The sequence below is a fragment of the Ochotona princeps genome, chromosome X, assembly GCF_030435755.1.
Source record: "Ochotona princeps isolate mOchPri1 chromosome X, mOchPri1.hap1, whole genome shotgun sequence".
NCBI classification, from domain to species: Eukaryota; Metazoa; Chordata; class Mammalia; order Lagomorpha; family Ochotonidae; genus Ochotona; species Ochotona princeps.
The window spans coordinates 77,769,096-77,786,979 of record NC_080865.1 but is presented as its reverse complement, the minus strand read 5'-3'; the positions used below and the strand labels follow the sequence as shown (position 1 = coordinate 77,786,979).

At 38.7% G+C, this 17,884-nt stretch overlaps 1 protein-coding gene across 3 annotated transcripts in view; it reads right to left on the bottom strand.

The window, feature by feature from the left end:
- Nucleotides 1-700: 700 nt before the first annotated feature.
- The window catches only part of PLS3 (plastin 3), a 90,886-nt gene continuing 73,702 nt past the window's right edge, over nucleotides 701-17,884 (bottom strand). For all 3 annotated transcript variants that reach the window (XM_058658839.1, XM_004590210.4, XM_058658840.1), the window contains 11 exons: nucleotides 17,434-17,515; nucleotides 16,178-16,343; nucleotides 14,589-14,731; nucleotides 11,607-11,702; nucleotides 10,074-10,269; nucleotides 8,013-8,091; nucleotides 7,140-7,254; nucleotides 6,795-6,928; nucleotides 5,320-5,443; nucleotides 4,977-5,101; nucleotides 701-1,965 (listed from right to left, as the gene is read on the bottom strand). In XM_058658839.1, the coding sequence (XP_058514822.1) occupies nucleotides 1,833-1,965; nucleotides 4,977-5,101; nucleotides 5,320-5,443; nucleotides 6,795-6,928; nucleotides 7,140-7,254; nucleotides 8,013-8,091; nucleotides 10,074-10,269; nucleotides 11,607-11,702; nucleotides 14,589-14,731; nucleotides 16,178-16,343; nucleotides 17,434-17,515 (1,393 nt within the window). In that variant the 3' untranslated portion in view covers nucleotides 701-1,832. The remainder of the gene's footprint in view (nucleotides 1,966-4,976; nucleotides 5,102-5,319; nucleotides 5,444-6,794; nucleotides 6,929-7,139; nucleotides 7,255-8,012; nucleotides 8,092-10,073; nucleotides 10,270-11,606; nucleotides 11,703-14,588; nucleotides 14,732-16,177; nucleotides 16,344-17,433; nucleotides 17,516-17,884) is intronic.

Below are 17,884 nucleotides of genomic sequence, written 5' to 3'. Positions count from 1 at the left end.
CGCACACAAACGAACGAAAAAAGGGAAGGTGAACGAAAAGGTGCGAGACGAACCAAAAAAGGGCTTTATTGGCGAATGCGAGCTGCTTATATACAGTTCTTCCACCAATCACTTCTGCCCGTGGTCCACGGGGCGCTATCTGATAGGCCAGCAATAGCAGGGAGGGAGAATTAGCCTATCCTTGTGACTTCCTGCCTGCCTACTGGTGGGACAAGTCCCGCCTCCTGGCACTCGGCCAGCCGCCATCTTGAAGCCCCTCATCCATGTGGGGTCGGCCGCTCCCCACAGAGGATGCCTGTGGGGAAAATCCACAGCAATAACGCACTACTACCATCTAGTGGGTAGAGGGTGATGATGCCACTAGCACTCCCAACAACACATGGGACTACCCTACCCACCTCCAGAGAATTAATCGTCTAATCCAAAATGTCAGTAGTCTCCTCTTGGGCTGTTTAAATACCCTGTGTTTCAGGATCTGTGTATCACAGAACGACGAAAAGATTCAAGGAAAAAGGAAAGAGAAAGGAGGAAAGCTGGATTAGGATATTTTGTTAAGTTGGAGAAAACTATTTCGCTTTGATTGCGCTGTCTTTAGGGTCTCTAATTCAGCTTAAATTTAACAGATACTATTGTTCTAGATGACTCATGGGTTACAAAGGAAAAAAACAAACATTGACATACCAGGACTCAAGAGGAGAGATTAATTATTATGTAAATGCCTTTATTTGAAGTACTACATAGCTACCAGATTACATCACTTTCAGTTAGAGTAACATAATGATCTTGAAAACTATAGCAACAGCTTGACAAAGCAGGAGTACATTAGGTCCTACGTAGATATTTTTAATTTTAGTGACATTTTCTTGTTTTAGACGTAAAATTTAAAAATATATTGTACACTTAGCATATTGGTCTACTAAATCCTGTCTATGTTCCAAGCATACTCTCTCCTCAGAAGTGTCATAGTCAACAGCATTTTAAATGTAAAGAGAGAGTTTGATGATACAGGTTTTAAAACAAATAAGCACGTATTGAATGAAGCAATTTAAGACAAAATATTTCTTTTGTTTCCAGCCTGGGTATGAGAGGAAGATGCATATTTAAGGTACATTTTTCCCTCTAGCTCTAATGTATGTGTTTTACTTACTTGAAGACCCCTTTAAAAAAGTAGCAAAATCAGCAGTCTTGCTTCATGTAATCAAAATATTCTTAAATGTACAAAAAGGATCATGTAGAAAGAATACTGTAAAAAGATACTGATTTTAAGAATAAAAGAATAAGAAGAAAAGCTTCTATTACATTCTGCACAGCCAGGTACTTTGGCAAATTCTCAGTACTACAAAGATAACCAAGGATACGCATATCCAAATGTCCTCTGATCATAGTCCTCGAATCAGAACTAACATAATGGATGGAAAGTAAAATTACTGTCTAATAATAATCTGTATCCAAACATGTAAGCAAATCCCCAAAGATGAACGTTCTAAGAGGCAAAAAAAAAAAAAAAAAAAAAAAAAAAGATACACAGAGAAACAACATACAGCAATGGGAGATGCCGAGGGCAGCATTCTGGGAGGAGAGAGTAGGAGGGTTTGGTTATGAGCACATTCAGGTGTGCCTGCAACACCCAACTCTGACTATGGGAATGAGGAGTTGTTTTTGTTAAAAATGCGTCCTCCAAAGGGCTTTCATGATGAGCTAGTCTTGTTAATCAAAACTAAAAGTCCTTAAATGACCAAGAGTTCCTTAAGCCACGAGCACTTCACCTGCATATAGCTGACTTGCTAGTCACGCACCTGGGAACAAGGTGGGTTTGATTTAGCTTGGTTATTTTACAGCCTCTTCATCCCTCTGCCCATCAAACATGCAAACACCGTCATGACCATCTTGGGCTTTACTTCCACAAGATCTTCAGGGAGAGCGTACACTCTGGCTCCAATTCTTCTGGCCATTGACACTGCATACCTATTTTTTTAAGAAAACAAAAATCAAGCTGAAATTTTTGCCAGTCAGGGTCATCACCTGCAACTTTTATTTTTCTTATGCATTTGGCTGGGATATAAAAATTTTCATGACACACCAGAACAATTTCAATTCTTGTTTCCTGTTTCGTTTTTGAATTTTTTGAATTAACTTTTAAGTTACACGAGGTTCTTAAATTCTGTTAGTGACACAGTTAATATTTATTCACACTTTTCTCCTCCAAGGTGAAGTGAAAATCAGTCTTGAAGCACTGATTTTGTATGAAAACTAAATCGTGTATGTGTAATTTACCTAGGTTGGCTCTACAATCAATGCAAATAAAGCCCTTAAACAGTTCAGTGTCTAAAACACAGCAAAAGCACAATCATACTAGATTTGAGAGGTAAAGAGAGACAGGGAGAGACAAGATCTTCCCTCCATTGGTTTACTCCCCGCCAAATGGCTGTAGACAACCAGTGGTACACACAGGGCTGAAGCCAGAAGCCTGGAACTTGAGGCCATCTTCTGTTGCTTTCCCAATTATATTAGCAGGGAACTTAATTGGAAGCAGATGGGTCCAGAATCACCCCTTAATGGGATGTTGGCCTAGCAGCTGGCAGCTTAACCTGCTTACTATACCTAGCTTTTAATTCTATTTTCTTCACATTTTTGAAGTAGCCTTGTAAGAGTATTATGTAATTCTCAGCTGTTTCACTTCCAATCCAGCTCCCTGCTAATGCCTCTGGGAAAGCAGAAGATGGCTCAAGTGCATTGGGCCCCAGCCACCCATGTCATGTGGAGAACTAGGATGTTGTGATGGTGCTTCAGACTCTTGGCTTTGCCCAGGCCAGTCATGGCTGTTGTGGCTGTTTTGGGGAGTGAATCCACAGATGGAAGATCTTTCTGTCTCCTCCTCTAATCCAGCACTCTTTCTAAATCAAAAAAACAAATAACATGTTTAAAAATGAGATGTGAGGGTCACTGTAAAGCTTGAATCATCTCAGCGTATTTTTCCCTTGTTTTAGGTTTGAACCAGATTTTCATTAAAAGTTTCACTATATCACTTCCATAACCCACTAGAATGGGTGACTGGGCATCTTGTAGATCAGAAATGATGCTAGGTATTTTTTTTTCATTTAATCTCCATAAAGCCTCTAAAATATTATTGCCCTATTTTATTGATGAAGAATCTAAGACCCAGAAGTTTCTTCCATATGAATTAAATCATACACTATTTATCTTTCTTTAAAAAATTTTTAAAAGTATTTATGACATAATTCCATGGGTTCTGGGATTTCCCTTACCCCTTCCCAAAATTCCCCCCTCACCACTGATTTCCCTGTTATTATTACAATAGTCTAGTCTTTCATAAGCAGTCCTAAGTCTATCATTCTGCTATTTAAGTGTATCCTGACATTCTGGGTACAGACAATGGCACAGAGTCCAGCATCTGATTGTCAAGATATAGCTAACAGTTTCATTGGGAGTCCTTCTTCTGTTTGGAAGTAGAGATGCATAGTGCGCTGTATCTTCACATCTGGATATGATAGTCTCTATTTGTCTTTATGTGCCTGGTCTAGCTCACTTGACTAAACTATGTTGCTGCAAGCCATCTCTTTCATGGCTGTACAACATTCCATTCACACATATGAGGAAACTAGTTAAAAAGCTGATCTTATAGGATAGGGTACAATGGTGGCTACTAGAGGTTTGGTAACTTCAGGGGAGGGAGGGATGGAAAAATATTGGTCAAAAGATCTAGATTTACAGTTTGATAGAAGGGGCAATAAATCCAGAACAGGCCAACACAAACAGTGAGACATTAGGCAAGCAATTTCTTGGAACCTCCGTCATGGGGTGAGGGGTGGTTATCTGGGGCAGGTGAGAGAAATAGGGAAAGACTACCAATGGTGATGGAGTTTCTTTTTTATGTTAAGAAATAATCTCAAATTCAACATACCGTATGATCCAGCAATAGCACTCCTGGGAATATATCCAGAACACTTGTTTTATGAGAAACCAACATGCACTCCTATGTTCATAGCAGCACAATCAGTAATTGCAAAAACATGGAAGCAGCCAAAATGCCCATCAGCAGAGGATTGGATAAGAAAGCTATGGTTCATCTACTCCATGGAATACTACTCAGCTATTAAAAAAAACAAAATGCAGTTCTTTGTGGCCAAATGGGCCAAACTGGAAACCATAATGCTAAGGGAAATGAGCCAATCCCAAGAGGTTAAATACCACATGTTTGCCTTAATTTAAGATGATATGATGTTATGTATAACATGTTATGTTATGAATGTTATATGTTGTGTATAAACTAAAATTGAAATGTCAATGATGTGGTCACAGAAGGTGGTTAAGAACTCGCATTTATTTTTAACATATTGGCTACTCATTACTATGTCAATTAATTCCATAATGATGTAAATTTTTGCTGATGGTATGTTGGAGCTTTTAATTGATCGGGATGATACTCTGCTGGCTCTGTCTTCGGACCAGAGAGGGTATACCTGAGAAGCCGTTGAACTTGACTGGACAATAAGATGATGGACTCTATGTTTGGTATATGCTTGCAATGGGGGGATCTCAACTGAACTTGAACTGTGGTTATGCAACAAGGTGGAGGAATCCACCATGGTGGGAGGGTTTGGGGAGGGGTGGGGAGAACCCAAGTACCTATGAAACTGTGTCACATAATACAATGTAATTAATGAATTAAAAATAATAAATTAAAAAAAAGAATCTAAAACAGATTATGTTGATAGTGTATAAATTTTTTTACATACTACAACCCATTGTACTGTGCACTTTAAATGGGTGAATTATAGGAAATGGGAATTCTGTTTTAACTGAGTAGTTTAGCAAAATGTTCAAAGCTTCTTAAAAAGAAGCTGACATTTCTCCCAGGTAACATCACCCTTACAGTGGCAGAACCTGAATTAGAGTCAAGGTCTGGCTAGCGACAAAGTCCACATTCTTCCCACAATATTTGCAGTCTCTCTTACTTGGCATTATTGTGCTTGTCATCTTCTGTTAGATTGCCACTCTTAACAAGGTCATAGTTTATGCAGCCCGGCTGGATGGCATCAATTAAATCCACTACTGCCAAGCTGGAACTGATCGTCTTGTCCTAGTGGAAAAGCAGAACCAATTGGAGAATTTCTATTAGGTTAAAAAAAAAATCTTGTACTTACTTGTAGAACATGTCAAAAACAAAGCTTCTCAATGTAAGAGAATCTCAACATGCATGTAACAGTTGTTATTCACAAAGAAACCAAAGATTGTCCTACCGAATTATAGCTATTCTTTAATAACAAACATAGTGTTCAAACTAAAATGGATTCTGACCTTGAAACTCTGAATGGAAGTTGATTTTCCAGCTTCACTCAATGTTCTGTTCACCCAGTTTACAATGATGTCATCGTTAGCTTTCTGACCCTCTCCAAGGTCTTCCAGGACATTAAGGGTGTATCTAAGAAAAGAAGCAGAAGAAAAGTCAGCATGTACTCTAAGAGAAAACAGAAGCACCAGAAACATGCCTGATCTTCCACTTCTCTTATTCCTTAGGTTTGAAAGACTGAACATTTAATGGAAAGACATTCACAGTATGTGTAAAAAGTATTTCAAGTAGTGGCGCCTTGCCACATCTCCACCCTTTTCAGAGGCGAAGGAAGATTTTCAGTGCTTCAATAAGCAAGGCCAACAGTCTGTTCCAACAGTGGGGAAGGACTTACATTAGGCTTTGACTGATGTGTAGTTACAATGAATGCTTTTCAGTGTTGTAGTTGGGAACTTTTCAATTTCACATGGATATACAGGGATGTTTTTAAATGTTTTCTTACAACTGCTTTATTCACTGACTGAATGTGACTTCAACCTATTTGGCAGACTTCTGATAAAGGGAATCAGGGGCAGTGGTGAAGACACTGCCTGGAGTATCTTCAGGCCATATTGTAGCATTTGGGTTGGAGTCCTGGCATGACTTCCGATTCCCATTTCCTGCTAATGGACATCTTGAGAGGCACCAGTTGGGACCCCTGCCTCTCTCATGGGAGACTGGGATTAATGGGTGGCTCCTTGCTCCAGTCTGATCCAGCCTGCGGGAGTGAACCAGTGCTGTGAGCTCCCTTTCCCTATTTCCTTGCTTCTCAAAGAAGCAAAAAAGAAAAATTTCTAGTTTAAAAGGAATCTTTTTATTAAGGAAGGGAGAATTCATACTTCTGTTGCAGAATTTATAAGAAGGTATTTCCTATTGAACATTCAACATATACAAGAAGTCTTTGAAAAGTTCACAAAACTACTGTGGAAAAACTATGCATGGATTTCAAAACCTCTTGCTCCAACACAAACTTTTCTATTAATCTAATTTTTCCGTGGGCTTTTTCTTTATATATTAAAAAATATGTATTCATTTGAAGAGGAGAGAGAATCTTCTGTCTGCTGTTTTCCTCCCCAAATGGCCACAATGGCTGGAGCTGGGCTGCTCCATAATCAAAATCCAGGAGCATCTTCTGAGTCCCCCACATAAGTGCAGGAGCCCAAGAACTTCAGCCATCTTCCACAGCTTTCTCAGGCCATTAGTAGGGAGCTAGATTGGAAGTGAAGTAGCCAGATTTTTAACCAATGTCCATATCAGATGCTAGCACTGCAGTTGGTAGCCACAGTGCCAAGTCCCTTCCATGAGCTTTTTCAAATACTCTTGTATTCACCAAACTAAATTCAGAGTTTCAGGGCAAAGGTTTCATCATTGATACAAACAATAAGGACTAAATCATAGTCCTGTATGATAATACATCTTAAACTGGTATAATTGTTTACCTTACCTTCTCATCAGCTGCCAGACTAAAGCTAAAGTCAACGTTTGGTTCCCATCATTCAGGTCTTGCCCTCCAATGCCAACCAGGGAGAATTTAGCAGGATGCTTTCCTAACTCAACAGCATAGTTGCAGTTTTCCAGCTGCAAACACACAAAAGTCAATGGTTACACAGTTTCTTGTTTAATGGGTGTGTGTGTGTGTGTGTGTATGTGTATGTTGTGTGTAATGCCTAGATGTCAGCACACAAAACACACAATTTCTATCCTCAAGAAGCTTGGTCCAGAGATTTTGCAACCTAAGAGATAGATCAAGAACACAATCTATAACAAAGATACACAACAACCTAATTACCTTTTTCATGTTGGCTCCAAGTTTCGGATATGGAGGTTTGTTAACCTTACTCCAGTCAACAGGAACTTTAATTCGTTCATATAGTTGTAAGATTACCAGGGCATCTTGCAGGTCACTAATGATTTAAAAACAGCATAATCAGTGTTTTAGATAGTTGGATCTTCCTTAAAAACAGATAACATTACAGTGTCAAGCAAGACACATAAAGCAAAGATAGAATCTCAAACTCCTATTTTCTATCAATCTGTGTTGAAGACAGAGCCAAGACCATTCAATGCACTTAAAAGAGTTTAATGTGAGCAAGACACTGCTGTAGAGGCTAGGCACATAGGACAAAAATCCCTGTCTTCACAATAGAGTCAGAGATTGATAATAAACAAGCACTCAGCAAAATAATATGCTTTGGGGTGTATGTAAGTAGCATGAAGGAAAACAAGGAGCTAGCATTGGCACTGGAGAATGGTAGGTGGTAACTAACAAGAGCCTCTTGAAGCAGTAACTGGAATATGATAAGGGTGCAAGCCATGTGGGCACAGAACATTCCAGGAGGAGAGAATAGTGGGCCAAAGGTCTTGAAGCATCATGGATGTTCAGCTTGAAGTGCTTCCTGGTCTTTGTTTCAAAATTTAAAGCATCTGCTCCCTAGGGTACTAGAAAGACATTGACACATTCTATCACTTATAGTTACTGATTATGTGAAGAAATCATTTGCGTTTCTTTGCACTTGGTAAGTGATGGAAAGTACCACTCACTGCCTTCCAATATAAATAACTGCTACACACTAACATTCCGAAAATCTTCAGAGCTGTCATTGTTTGTGTAGCAGCCCTTCATGGTGTTTATAACTGTTTAACAGAGCATAGAAATGCTTACGCATAGAGATGATTTACGTGGGGATTAACACCAAGAGAATTCATCCAGTTACGGAAGGTTCTTTCTTCACGAGTTTCACCTATTAAGAACATTCCAAAAGTTATTCCTTCATTAAACATCCTATGTATGTAAGTACAGTGTCAACCCACCTGTTGGATTATTTTATATGTTGTGTTCAGGTCTAGAAGATACTCTAACATGAATTCCCATGCACTCTCTCTAAATACATTCTCTAGATAGATGCTTTACAAATATTTTGAATTTATTTTAAAGTTAAGAATACAACATTATAACCACTTAAACAACTTAGAGGTTTATATTTTATAACCTTCTTCTTTTCTTCTAACTTCAGTATCTCCTCTTATTTGCCTGACTCAAAATTACCGATGTTGTCACTTTAGTTTATATTTTAAAAATTGTTATGGTCATATCAGCTAATACATGTATTAATTTAGATTTGATATAACATTACTTATTATTCACATATATTTAATATTAACTGTGCCTGATGAACATTAAAATTTATGTATTTGAAAGGCAGAGTTACAGGAAAGACAGAGACAGAGAGAGAATCTTCCATCCAACTAGTTCACTCCTCAAATGATGGAATAGCCAGAGGTGGGCCAGGCTGAAGCCAGGAGCCAGGAGCTTCATCTGGATCTTCTACACGGGTTTCAGAGGCTCAGGCAGTTGGCCCATCCTCCACTGCTTTCCCAGGTGCACGAGCAGGGGGCTGGAAGCAGAATAGCCATGTAGCGTGGCATAAAACCAGCATTATGATATCGGATGCTAGTGATGCAAGAGGCAAATTAACTCAGTCTGCCACCTTGCTAGCTCCTGTGATCACTACTTTTACAAGTATATATTCAGGTAATGGATTGCTTATAACTTAAAGAAAAACGTATAATTTTAGAATATTTAATAATTTTACGGTAATAGAACTTCTACTGGCATTTATATACTGTACTTCAATTATATACTTGCACTTCAAATATAGCATATATATGCATCAATAGTGTATATAACATATTTTTTTAGTATACTTCATATATAGCATAAATAGTCTGGAAGAAGTAAGCTCTGCCTTTCCCAAATTACCAGACATCATCATTTGCTTGTGGAGGTAAAAGGAAGTCATACTAGTTCCACTTAGTCTGAAAGTGAAATAAAAATATTATATACATTTACAGCTCAAAATAATGCTTATATGCATTTTTTTAACATGATGTTTAAAGAGTTCCAAACCTTGGCCAGCATTGTGGTACAAGAGGTTAAGTCTATGCTTTAGACATTGGCATATCATATGAACACTAGTTGGGGTTCTGGTTGCTCTACCTGCTAGTCAACTTGCTGCTAATGAACTTGGGAAGGCAGCCAATGCCACCCTCACAGGAGACCAAGACAGAATTCTGGTCTCTGACTTTGGCCTGGCCCAGCCTTGCCAGTCATCTGGGTGGTGAAATATATGATGGAAGATCTCTGTTTCTCTCCCCTTCTCTCTGTGTTGTTGTGCCTTTTAAATAAAATAAATCTTAAAAAAACCCAAAAGGCCATCTAACCCTAAACTTTAAAATGAAACACTGGTTTCCTAAGTGGCCTTGCATTAACTGATCCTAGACTTTATTTTCAAAAGTTCGCTTGTGGGCCAGGCCTTTGGCCCGGACTTAGGACGCATCCTCATCCAAGCGTTTGAGTTTGTTTCTTTCACACTGATGTCCACCCTGGGAGGCAGTGGTAACAGCTCATGTAGTTGGGTTCTTGCAACCCATGTGAAAGATCCAGATTGTATTTCTTGGCCATGGAGAAAGTTTGAAACGTGAATCAGTGGGTGGGAGCCCTCTGTCTCTCAGATGAATACATTAAAGATAAAGTCAAAGTTCACTTGTATTATTGCTTTCTAGCGGCTGCCAACTTGTACTCGACCCTTGCATCTACTCGTAGCGGGTATCTGCTGAAGCAAAGGCAACAAAGAAACTTAGCAGCTTGAGATGATGAAATAGCTGTGGCCTTTGTATTTTTACCCTATTGTCCACCCATCTGAGAAACTTTCAGTTTAGTTACCTTCTAATAGAGTCCAGTCAATATCCTGGTTCTCTGGCTTAGTTAGTGCTGGGTATTTATTAAACAGGTTAGCAACAAAGGCTAAGTTGAGTTTGGGATTTCCGCTGACAACATCCGCAGGGGTAACAAACTGCCTGCACCCTAATTTGTCTGCTTGTTGAAGCATACTTTCAGCTCTCTTCAAATCATCTGTTTCCTGTTGAAGTGAAGAAGAGTTTTTTTTAAAAGACCATACTAAAAATATAAAAATTTTCCCTACAATTATAGCCTGAGTATACAATTCAACTTTCCTCCAAGCCAACATACGGTACTTATTATAAAATTGTTTTGAATGAAAAAAAAAAAGCTGGATATGTAGTACTGTTAAAATGCACTAGGTGGCAAAAGCATACATATACCTTCTGGGTACATTTAACTTAAGTCCAAAAAGTCAAATAGCTGAAATACACACACACACACTCTGAAGCAAAAGATAAAAGGAGAAAAACTGGAACTGTTTGTTCAGGTTTTAAAATTAGACTGTACACCTTCTTTGGTGTAAGGCTGAAAAAATATGAAGGAAACTGAAAAATAAGGGAAGGGTATATTTGGATGTTGGTGGGAAGGGAGGAGAAACTGAGCAAGACTGTGTAGGGCTTTACATGAAAAGCACAGAATTTTAGAGTCATTCGGGCAGAGAGACAAGATCAATCAAGCAGGAGTGACTCAAGGAAGGGCTATCCCACAATCAGTGTCATTTCCCACACATGCCATCACCTCGCTAGCCATCCCAGATTCTCTAATTTGTAGAATGGCCCCTATCCATACTGAGAGTGACCCAAGCTGAAAAAGTTTACATTTCACATACAGACAGAAATATCTGCATAAGTATGTAATGCGGTTCTGGTTAGGACAGTGCAAAATGGTTCAGCTGGTTAATGCACTCACTCCGTTGTACAACATGGTAGATGTGTGGATTTTGTTAATTACTAGAATGTGTTCTATATCCACTGGGCACAAAGAACTACAGAAACCCAGAAATTTGGTACCAAATACCGCAGTTCTTTACTTTATGTATAAGCAAAATCAAATTCAATTTTGGGAAGATACCTGCTCAAGTTAACTAAACAAATCAGTGACATACCCAAAGGAATAAAGTCCCTGAAAATGATTGCCAACATTGGATTTAATGGATCTGGAGTTTGCAAACATATTCACATCACTCTGAACACAGCAGTATTACAGATGTATATATTAATGCATAGTCAATATGATTATAATCCACAAATACTTGGAAAAATTAATCTCTGGTGCTAATTCCCATATATTTGATTTGAATATTTTATGCCATCACTATAAATCAATGTCACCATAATTATAAAGCAATAATAAACAATAAAAAGAAATAAGAACTAATTTTTGGGCCTCTGAATTATATGTACAATAATGTTTCTAAAGGTAATGCTTGAAGTTGTCAATATTATTACATACAATTATAAAAATATTTGGATTTATAAGAAAGCAACAACAATTCAAAAGAGCACCAATACTTACATTGAAACCTGACATGTTAATATCTATCCGTGGTTCACCTTCCTTTTGCCCTTTTGGCGCAATTTGATTGAGAAGATGGAAATAGGCTTTGGAATCCTACAAATGAATGGAAAGTGTTAGTGAGGTCACATTCATAAGTAATGAATGCATCCTATTGTCCTATGTTTAAAAGGATATTTACATCAGATTATTTTTAGAACACATGGCAGGAAATTCTGTTTTGTTATTTAACTGATCTTTTCCCCAGAAAAATTCCATCTACCTGCTTTACGTCTCTTGAATTTGGATGAATTGGATTTTGACATGACTTAAATTTACTGACATCCAAAATGTAGTAATGCTAACAAACATAACTAGTTCTGTACCTTCACTGAATTACTGAAGTCAATAAGCTTGATAGATAAAAAAAGGCATGAAAAAACAGCAGGACAGCAGAAATCCAGGAAGCATAGGGAAAGAAAAAATAAAGTGGTTACATCATTAGAACAATATATATCAAAATCTATGATAAAGAGAGGGGTGAATTCAAGCTGCGGATTAGCTATTACACACAACTTACAGACTATTGTCTTAACACAAATGATTAAATATCTTCACAAACATGTCAAGTGAAACAGTCTCTCTGGACCACTAGAGGACAGGATTTGAGTCAAAAAGTGATCCTTTCCTGTTTGAAGACTATCTTTCCAGCCATGGCAATTTTCTATTACTGAGCCTTAAAAACACAAACAAGCTATGAAAGGAAGTGTTTCTATTGGTAAGCTCCACAGGCTATATGCATCCCAGCTGAACAAGTCACTCAGTATAATAACGCCTTCAAAAAGATTGTGGAAAACTAGTATTATGAAAATCTGTGTATGTATTTCTAAATTTTGTTGCACCAAAATAAACTTACCTTGTAATCTCGTGCTTCCCAAGAACTTTCCGAAGTATCTGTGTATGTGAATTTCCAGATTCATTTTCAGAACACCTAAATATGATTCTCTGTGAGCTGCCCGGAAGGCTACATCTTAAACTAGCTAGATGATTGTGAAACTCAGTGCTATCAATAAGTCTGAGAATGGGGTAAATCAGGTGAGTAAAAGGCATTTTAGAGCAAATCATGAAATGCCAATCTAGCTCGGATCATGATGGGACATAAAATGTACCTCGCAGAAAGAGTGAGTTACAGTGGTGAAAGTAGATTCACTTTTAACTACTTATTAGTGGCTCCATAAAGAAATTACAACCTAACCCTATGCAGTTGAAAACAGTTGAAGAGCAGACCTAGCGGACTCTGTTTACTATCCTGAAAAAGCCCTGTTAGGGAAAATTTGAATGTGAATACGTATTAATTGGAAGCCAGTTTTCACATTACCAAACAATTCCTGCTTTTACAAAAAATTCAAAGGCTGAATTTCAAAGATGTCTCGGGACATAAAATCCATTTACAAATGATTTTCAGCAACAAAGCCAATATATGAAGCAAGATAACCTGGCAAAATATATATAAGAAGGGGTCAATAAGAAGCTGTTGAACTTGACTGGACAATAAGATGCTGGACTCTAGGTTTGGTATACGCTTGCAATGGGGAAATCTCAACTGAACTTGAGCTGTGTTTATGCAACAAGGTGGAGGAATCCACCATGGTGGGAGGGTTTGGGGAGGGGTGGGGAGAACCCAAGTATCTATGTAACTGTGTCACATAATACAATGTAATTACTGAAGTTAAATAATAAATATAAAAAAACAAACAAACAAACAAAAAAAAAAAAAAAAAAAAAAAAAAAAAAAAAAATTTTGGGACTACCCTTAATTTTCATCAATAAATCAGTGAAAGTTTCCTTCTTGCTTCCTCTCACCACTGAAAAATTTGATATCATCACAACACGTTGTTTCACAGTTCTCTTGGTGACATCTGAAGTCCTTACATTTTTTTCTCTTGTTCCAACACGTGGACTTTGGAGAGAGTTGACTGGGTTACTGAGGGGTCTGCAATACAGTCATCCTTTGCTCTTTCACAGATACCAAAATCTGCAGATGCTCAAGTTCCTTGTGCAAAGTGGAGTAGTGTTTGCAAATAATGTATGAACATTCTCCCAGCTATTCTAAAGCATCCCTAGGTTCTTTACAAAACGCTCAAGTTGATGTAAATGCTACGCACCTAGTTATCATATTGTCTCATATTGTTTAGAGAATAATGGCAAGAAAAAAATCTGTGCAATATTTCTTTCCAAATCAGTTTTTAATCAAGGTAGGCTGAAGCTGCAGATGCAAAACCTATGGATACACTGGGAAAATTCCATTTGCCATAGTAATTTCAGCCCTCTCTGTGTGAGAAACCAAAGGCAATAGGTGTTAAATGTGTAAGACCAACATCTCCCTCCCCTGTTGGTTTTTCCTCTACTGCTTATGGTAAGGAGTGAGTGCCTACATTGAATTCAATACAGTCAGTAGTTGGGGGGCGGAATCTTCTGTGCAGTGGAGAGTGTGTTAGAGACTGGGTTCAACAGGAGGGTACAGAAATGGGGCTGAGGTGGGAGACACAGACAATAGGTAAGAACTCATTATCCTTCAAGGAATTTTACATGTAAAAGTGGGAGGGTACAACAGGAGAAAAGGCAAACAAGAAAAGCAAGAAGGGAAATGAGGATCCCCTTCCTCTCTCTTCTAGTTCTTTATACTAATGTCTGGGTCTTGAAAAAGGAATAGAAGAGTCATGCCCCAGCCTTCTGTACCTCATATTGAACAAGAGGCAAAACATGAAGAACAATAGCATGCAAACACACTTACTCCATAATACACTGTACTGCATAAGATAAAAGGCAGACTTGGTGCTCATGCTTCTTACTTGGCTCTACCTTTCTACTAAAATCAATCGCCATGGCTAGGGCAACATGGCTTGGTGACATAGTGTTAGCATTTGCTCTCTCTTGAGCTGGCTTGAATGACCGGGAGGCTACGATATCTCCCCAAAGTATTCTGGTTCTCTGTATAATTACCTTAATGTCAGCACTGAAGTTGTTGATTTTTTGCCAGCCTGAGTTTTCCAAATGAAAGTTTGCCCATCTAAGCAGAAGCTCTTCAGGAGACAACTTCATGAGCTCCTCCAAAGTCTCACCCTCTCTGAGTAAAGCAGCCAAGGCTAGAAAAAAAGAAAAACAAAACAAAAAAATCCCATAAGCAATATATGCTATAATTGACACTCCAAGTTCATTCACTCTTCTGAATCTGTTAAGCAACTTAGCTGCAAAAACTAGGTATGTCATAGATTTTGGTTCCAAGGCACTAAGCAAGATAAATATGTAAATACACAATTGAAAAGTCTTATTTCTTTGAGATAGAGTGACACAGAGGGAGAGATATCTCCCATCTGCTGGTTCACTCCCCAAATGATTGGAGCTGGACTGGTCCAAACCAGGAGACAGACACTTCTTCCAGGTTTCCCATGTGGGTGGAGGGTCTCAAGGACCTGGGCCATCCTCAGTTCTTTCCCAGGCCACAGCAAGACAATCCATTCAGCAGATCTACTGGATCTACAGTAGAGCAGCTGGGACACAACCAGCGCCCATATGCAATGTCAGGGACATAAGGGTAGAAGATTAGCTTGCTCTGTCACTGTGCTGGCTCTAGGGACTTTGGAAAGTTCATGGAAAAATGGGATTTGGTGATAAAAACTCCCATATTATTTCTCTAAAATAACCGAAGACACTAGGTAACACTAGGGATGTTTTCCAATAAAATATGAATGGTTGAATTGATGCTCAGCATTTTACAGACTGAAGGTAATGCAGTAATGTGCTATTACCATCTATGCTGTAAAAATGCAAATGCTTGTTTCTGCTGGTCCAGGAAATATGACAGCACCTGTGGCAGATTAAAAGATTTTTTGAAAAAGTTCATACCTATGACAGAATATAAAATATATTAAGAGATGGCATATAGTTGTAAAGCTGAGTAGGGGTTGTATGGTTTGAGCACAAAAAATAGTTATCAAATTTGAAGACCTTAAGAAAGTGAAATGGACTATCCATTTAAGTTCCTGCTTTCTTAAGACATTTACATAAAAACATTACAGTATTATGCTAGTCGGATGGATGCCACGCCCCTCCATCCAGAACTTGCTGGCTGGTGTTTCTGCATTGCAGCTCCCTCCTACGTAAAAAATCTCCTCAGGTCCCTAATTCGGGAGTCTGATTTGAGAATTACCCGACTCCCTACTTGGCTGCTCTGTAATTACCTTACCCTCCGCATACACACACACAAAAGACCTTGGCTTTGGGAACCAGCCTTCGCATGCACTTGGGCAGACAGACTCATTTTTTACTTCCATAACAAAAGTCCCTTAGCCTCTCTGTATCTTTGTGTCTTGATTGTAAAAAATCAATTTTTAAGTTTCAGACAAATGTTAATTACTACTAAAGGAGAGAGATGTAATAAATGGCTATTGGCTTGAACAACTCTACAGCATTACTTTATGGAAATTCTAGTTATCATCGAATCGCCTCAATTAAATGAGTGTGACAGTATGTACAACCAGCAAACAACCAGCTAATGAATAACTTTCAGAATAACGAGTGTGTTCCATTACCTTCATTCCTGCTTAATTCAATGTCAGCGAACAAGCCGATCTTAATGATCTGCCAAAGCAGTCCCAAAACCAGATGAGGTTTCCCAGCTCGCAAATCCTCTGCACCAATGTTCACCACATGACATCCAATGGCAGAAGCAGAGTTCAGTGCCAAGTTCAAGTTTTCCTGCAGGACAGCCAAATTATACACTTGCTTTTTGATCTGTTTCTTAGCAGTCTACTTCTCATTGAAAATAACACTGAATGAGTAAATTGATATCCTCTATTAATTTCACTCATAAATGATTCAAAGGGAACAAATTCCAGACTTTGGTATAAAAAAGCAAAGCTAAAAATAATCTTTCTTTTTTATTTGTGGAATTTCCTGGGAACTTGGTGTTTGTGATGTGGATCCTTTTGAAGTATGATGACACAATAGGAAAAACCTAAGTGGTCAGAACAAAATATATGAGTAAAGTATAATATTTCTTCTTTTTTTAAAGATTTATTTACTTTTATTACAAAGTCAGATATATAGAGAGGAGGAGAGACAGACATGAAGATCTTCCGTCCAATGATTCACTCCCCAAGTGAGCACAACGGTCGGTGCTGTGCTGATCTGAAGCCGGGAACCAGGAATCTCTTCCAGGTCTCCTATGCGGGTGCAGGGTCCCAAGGCTTTGGGCCGTCCTCGACAGCTTTCCCAGGCCACAAGCAGGGAGCTGGATGGGAAGTGGAGCTGCTGGGATTAGAACTGGTGCCCATATGGGATCCCAGCGTGTTCAAGGCGAGGACTTTAGCCGCTAGGCCACACTGCTGGGCCCAAAGTGTAATATTTCTAAAATTGCCTAAATGAGATCAATAGTATTGCGCACACCTGAAAGAGTATGAGAACTGATCAATTTGTACATTCCAAGGCATGGTCTTCTCCCTGAGGGAATTTTTGCTTTGGAATAGTCTATGACTCACTGATGGAAAAGAAAGCTGCTCTATTCCTTAGGCATGCCAGTTAATTCAGATTTTAAATATTTTTGCTGCTTTTGGCAATGTTTGAACATACTGTACAGTGAAAATAAGATCGGAAACTGGAAGAGATTTGATTCTCAGTTCTAACATTCACTGCAGTCCCAGTTCTTTTTGTGAACTCTGAATGACAATTCCAGATTCAGAGTTGCTATTGAGGAAGAAGTGAGAACACAGGGCGGACAGCCGAGGGCCTGCAGGGCAGGCCCCGGAGCAGCAGCTTGTGCGAGGGGGATGGGGGAGACAGTGGATACCTGAATGATGAAGGGAGTAAGCTTCTTCTTGTTGATGGCTCTTTCATCAATTGTGTCAGGAACTGAAAGGTTAATCATCTTGCTGAACCAAAAAAAAAAAAAAAAAAAAAGATGATGAACTTTTAAAGAACTTGCAAATATTCACAAGCATTATAAGCTTATTATAACATGGAAACAAACAAAAAACAAATAAGAAAAAGAAATGTGGTAAATAAGTGACTTTTATCATATTGATCACAAAAAGATCGATATATGTATACCAAAATGCCAAATTAATAAAAGATCAAGGGCCCTGCGTGGTGGCCTAGCAGGGAAAGTCATTGCCTTGCACGCGCCAGGATCCCATAGCGGCATGGGTTCATATTCTGGCTGCTCCACTTCCTTTCCAGCTCCCTGCTTGTGGCCTGAAAAAGCAGTGGAGGATGGCCCAAGTGGATGGAAGACCTAGAAG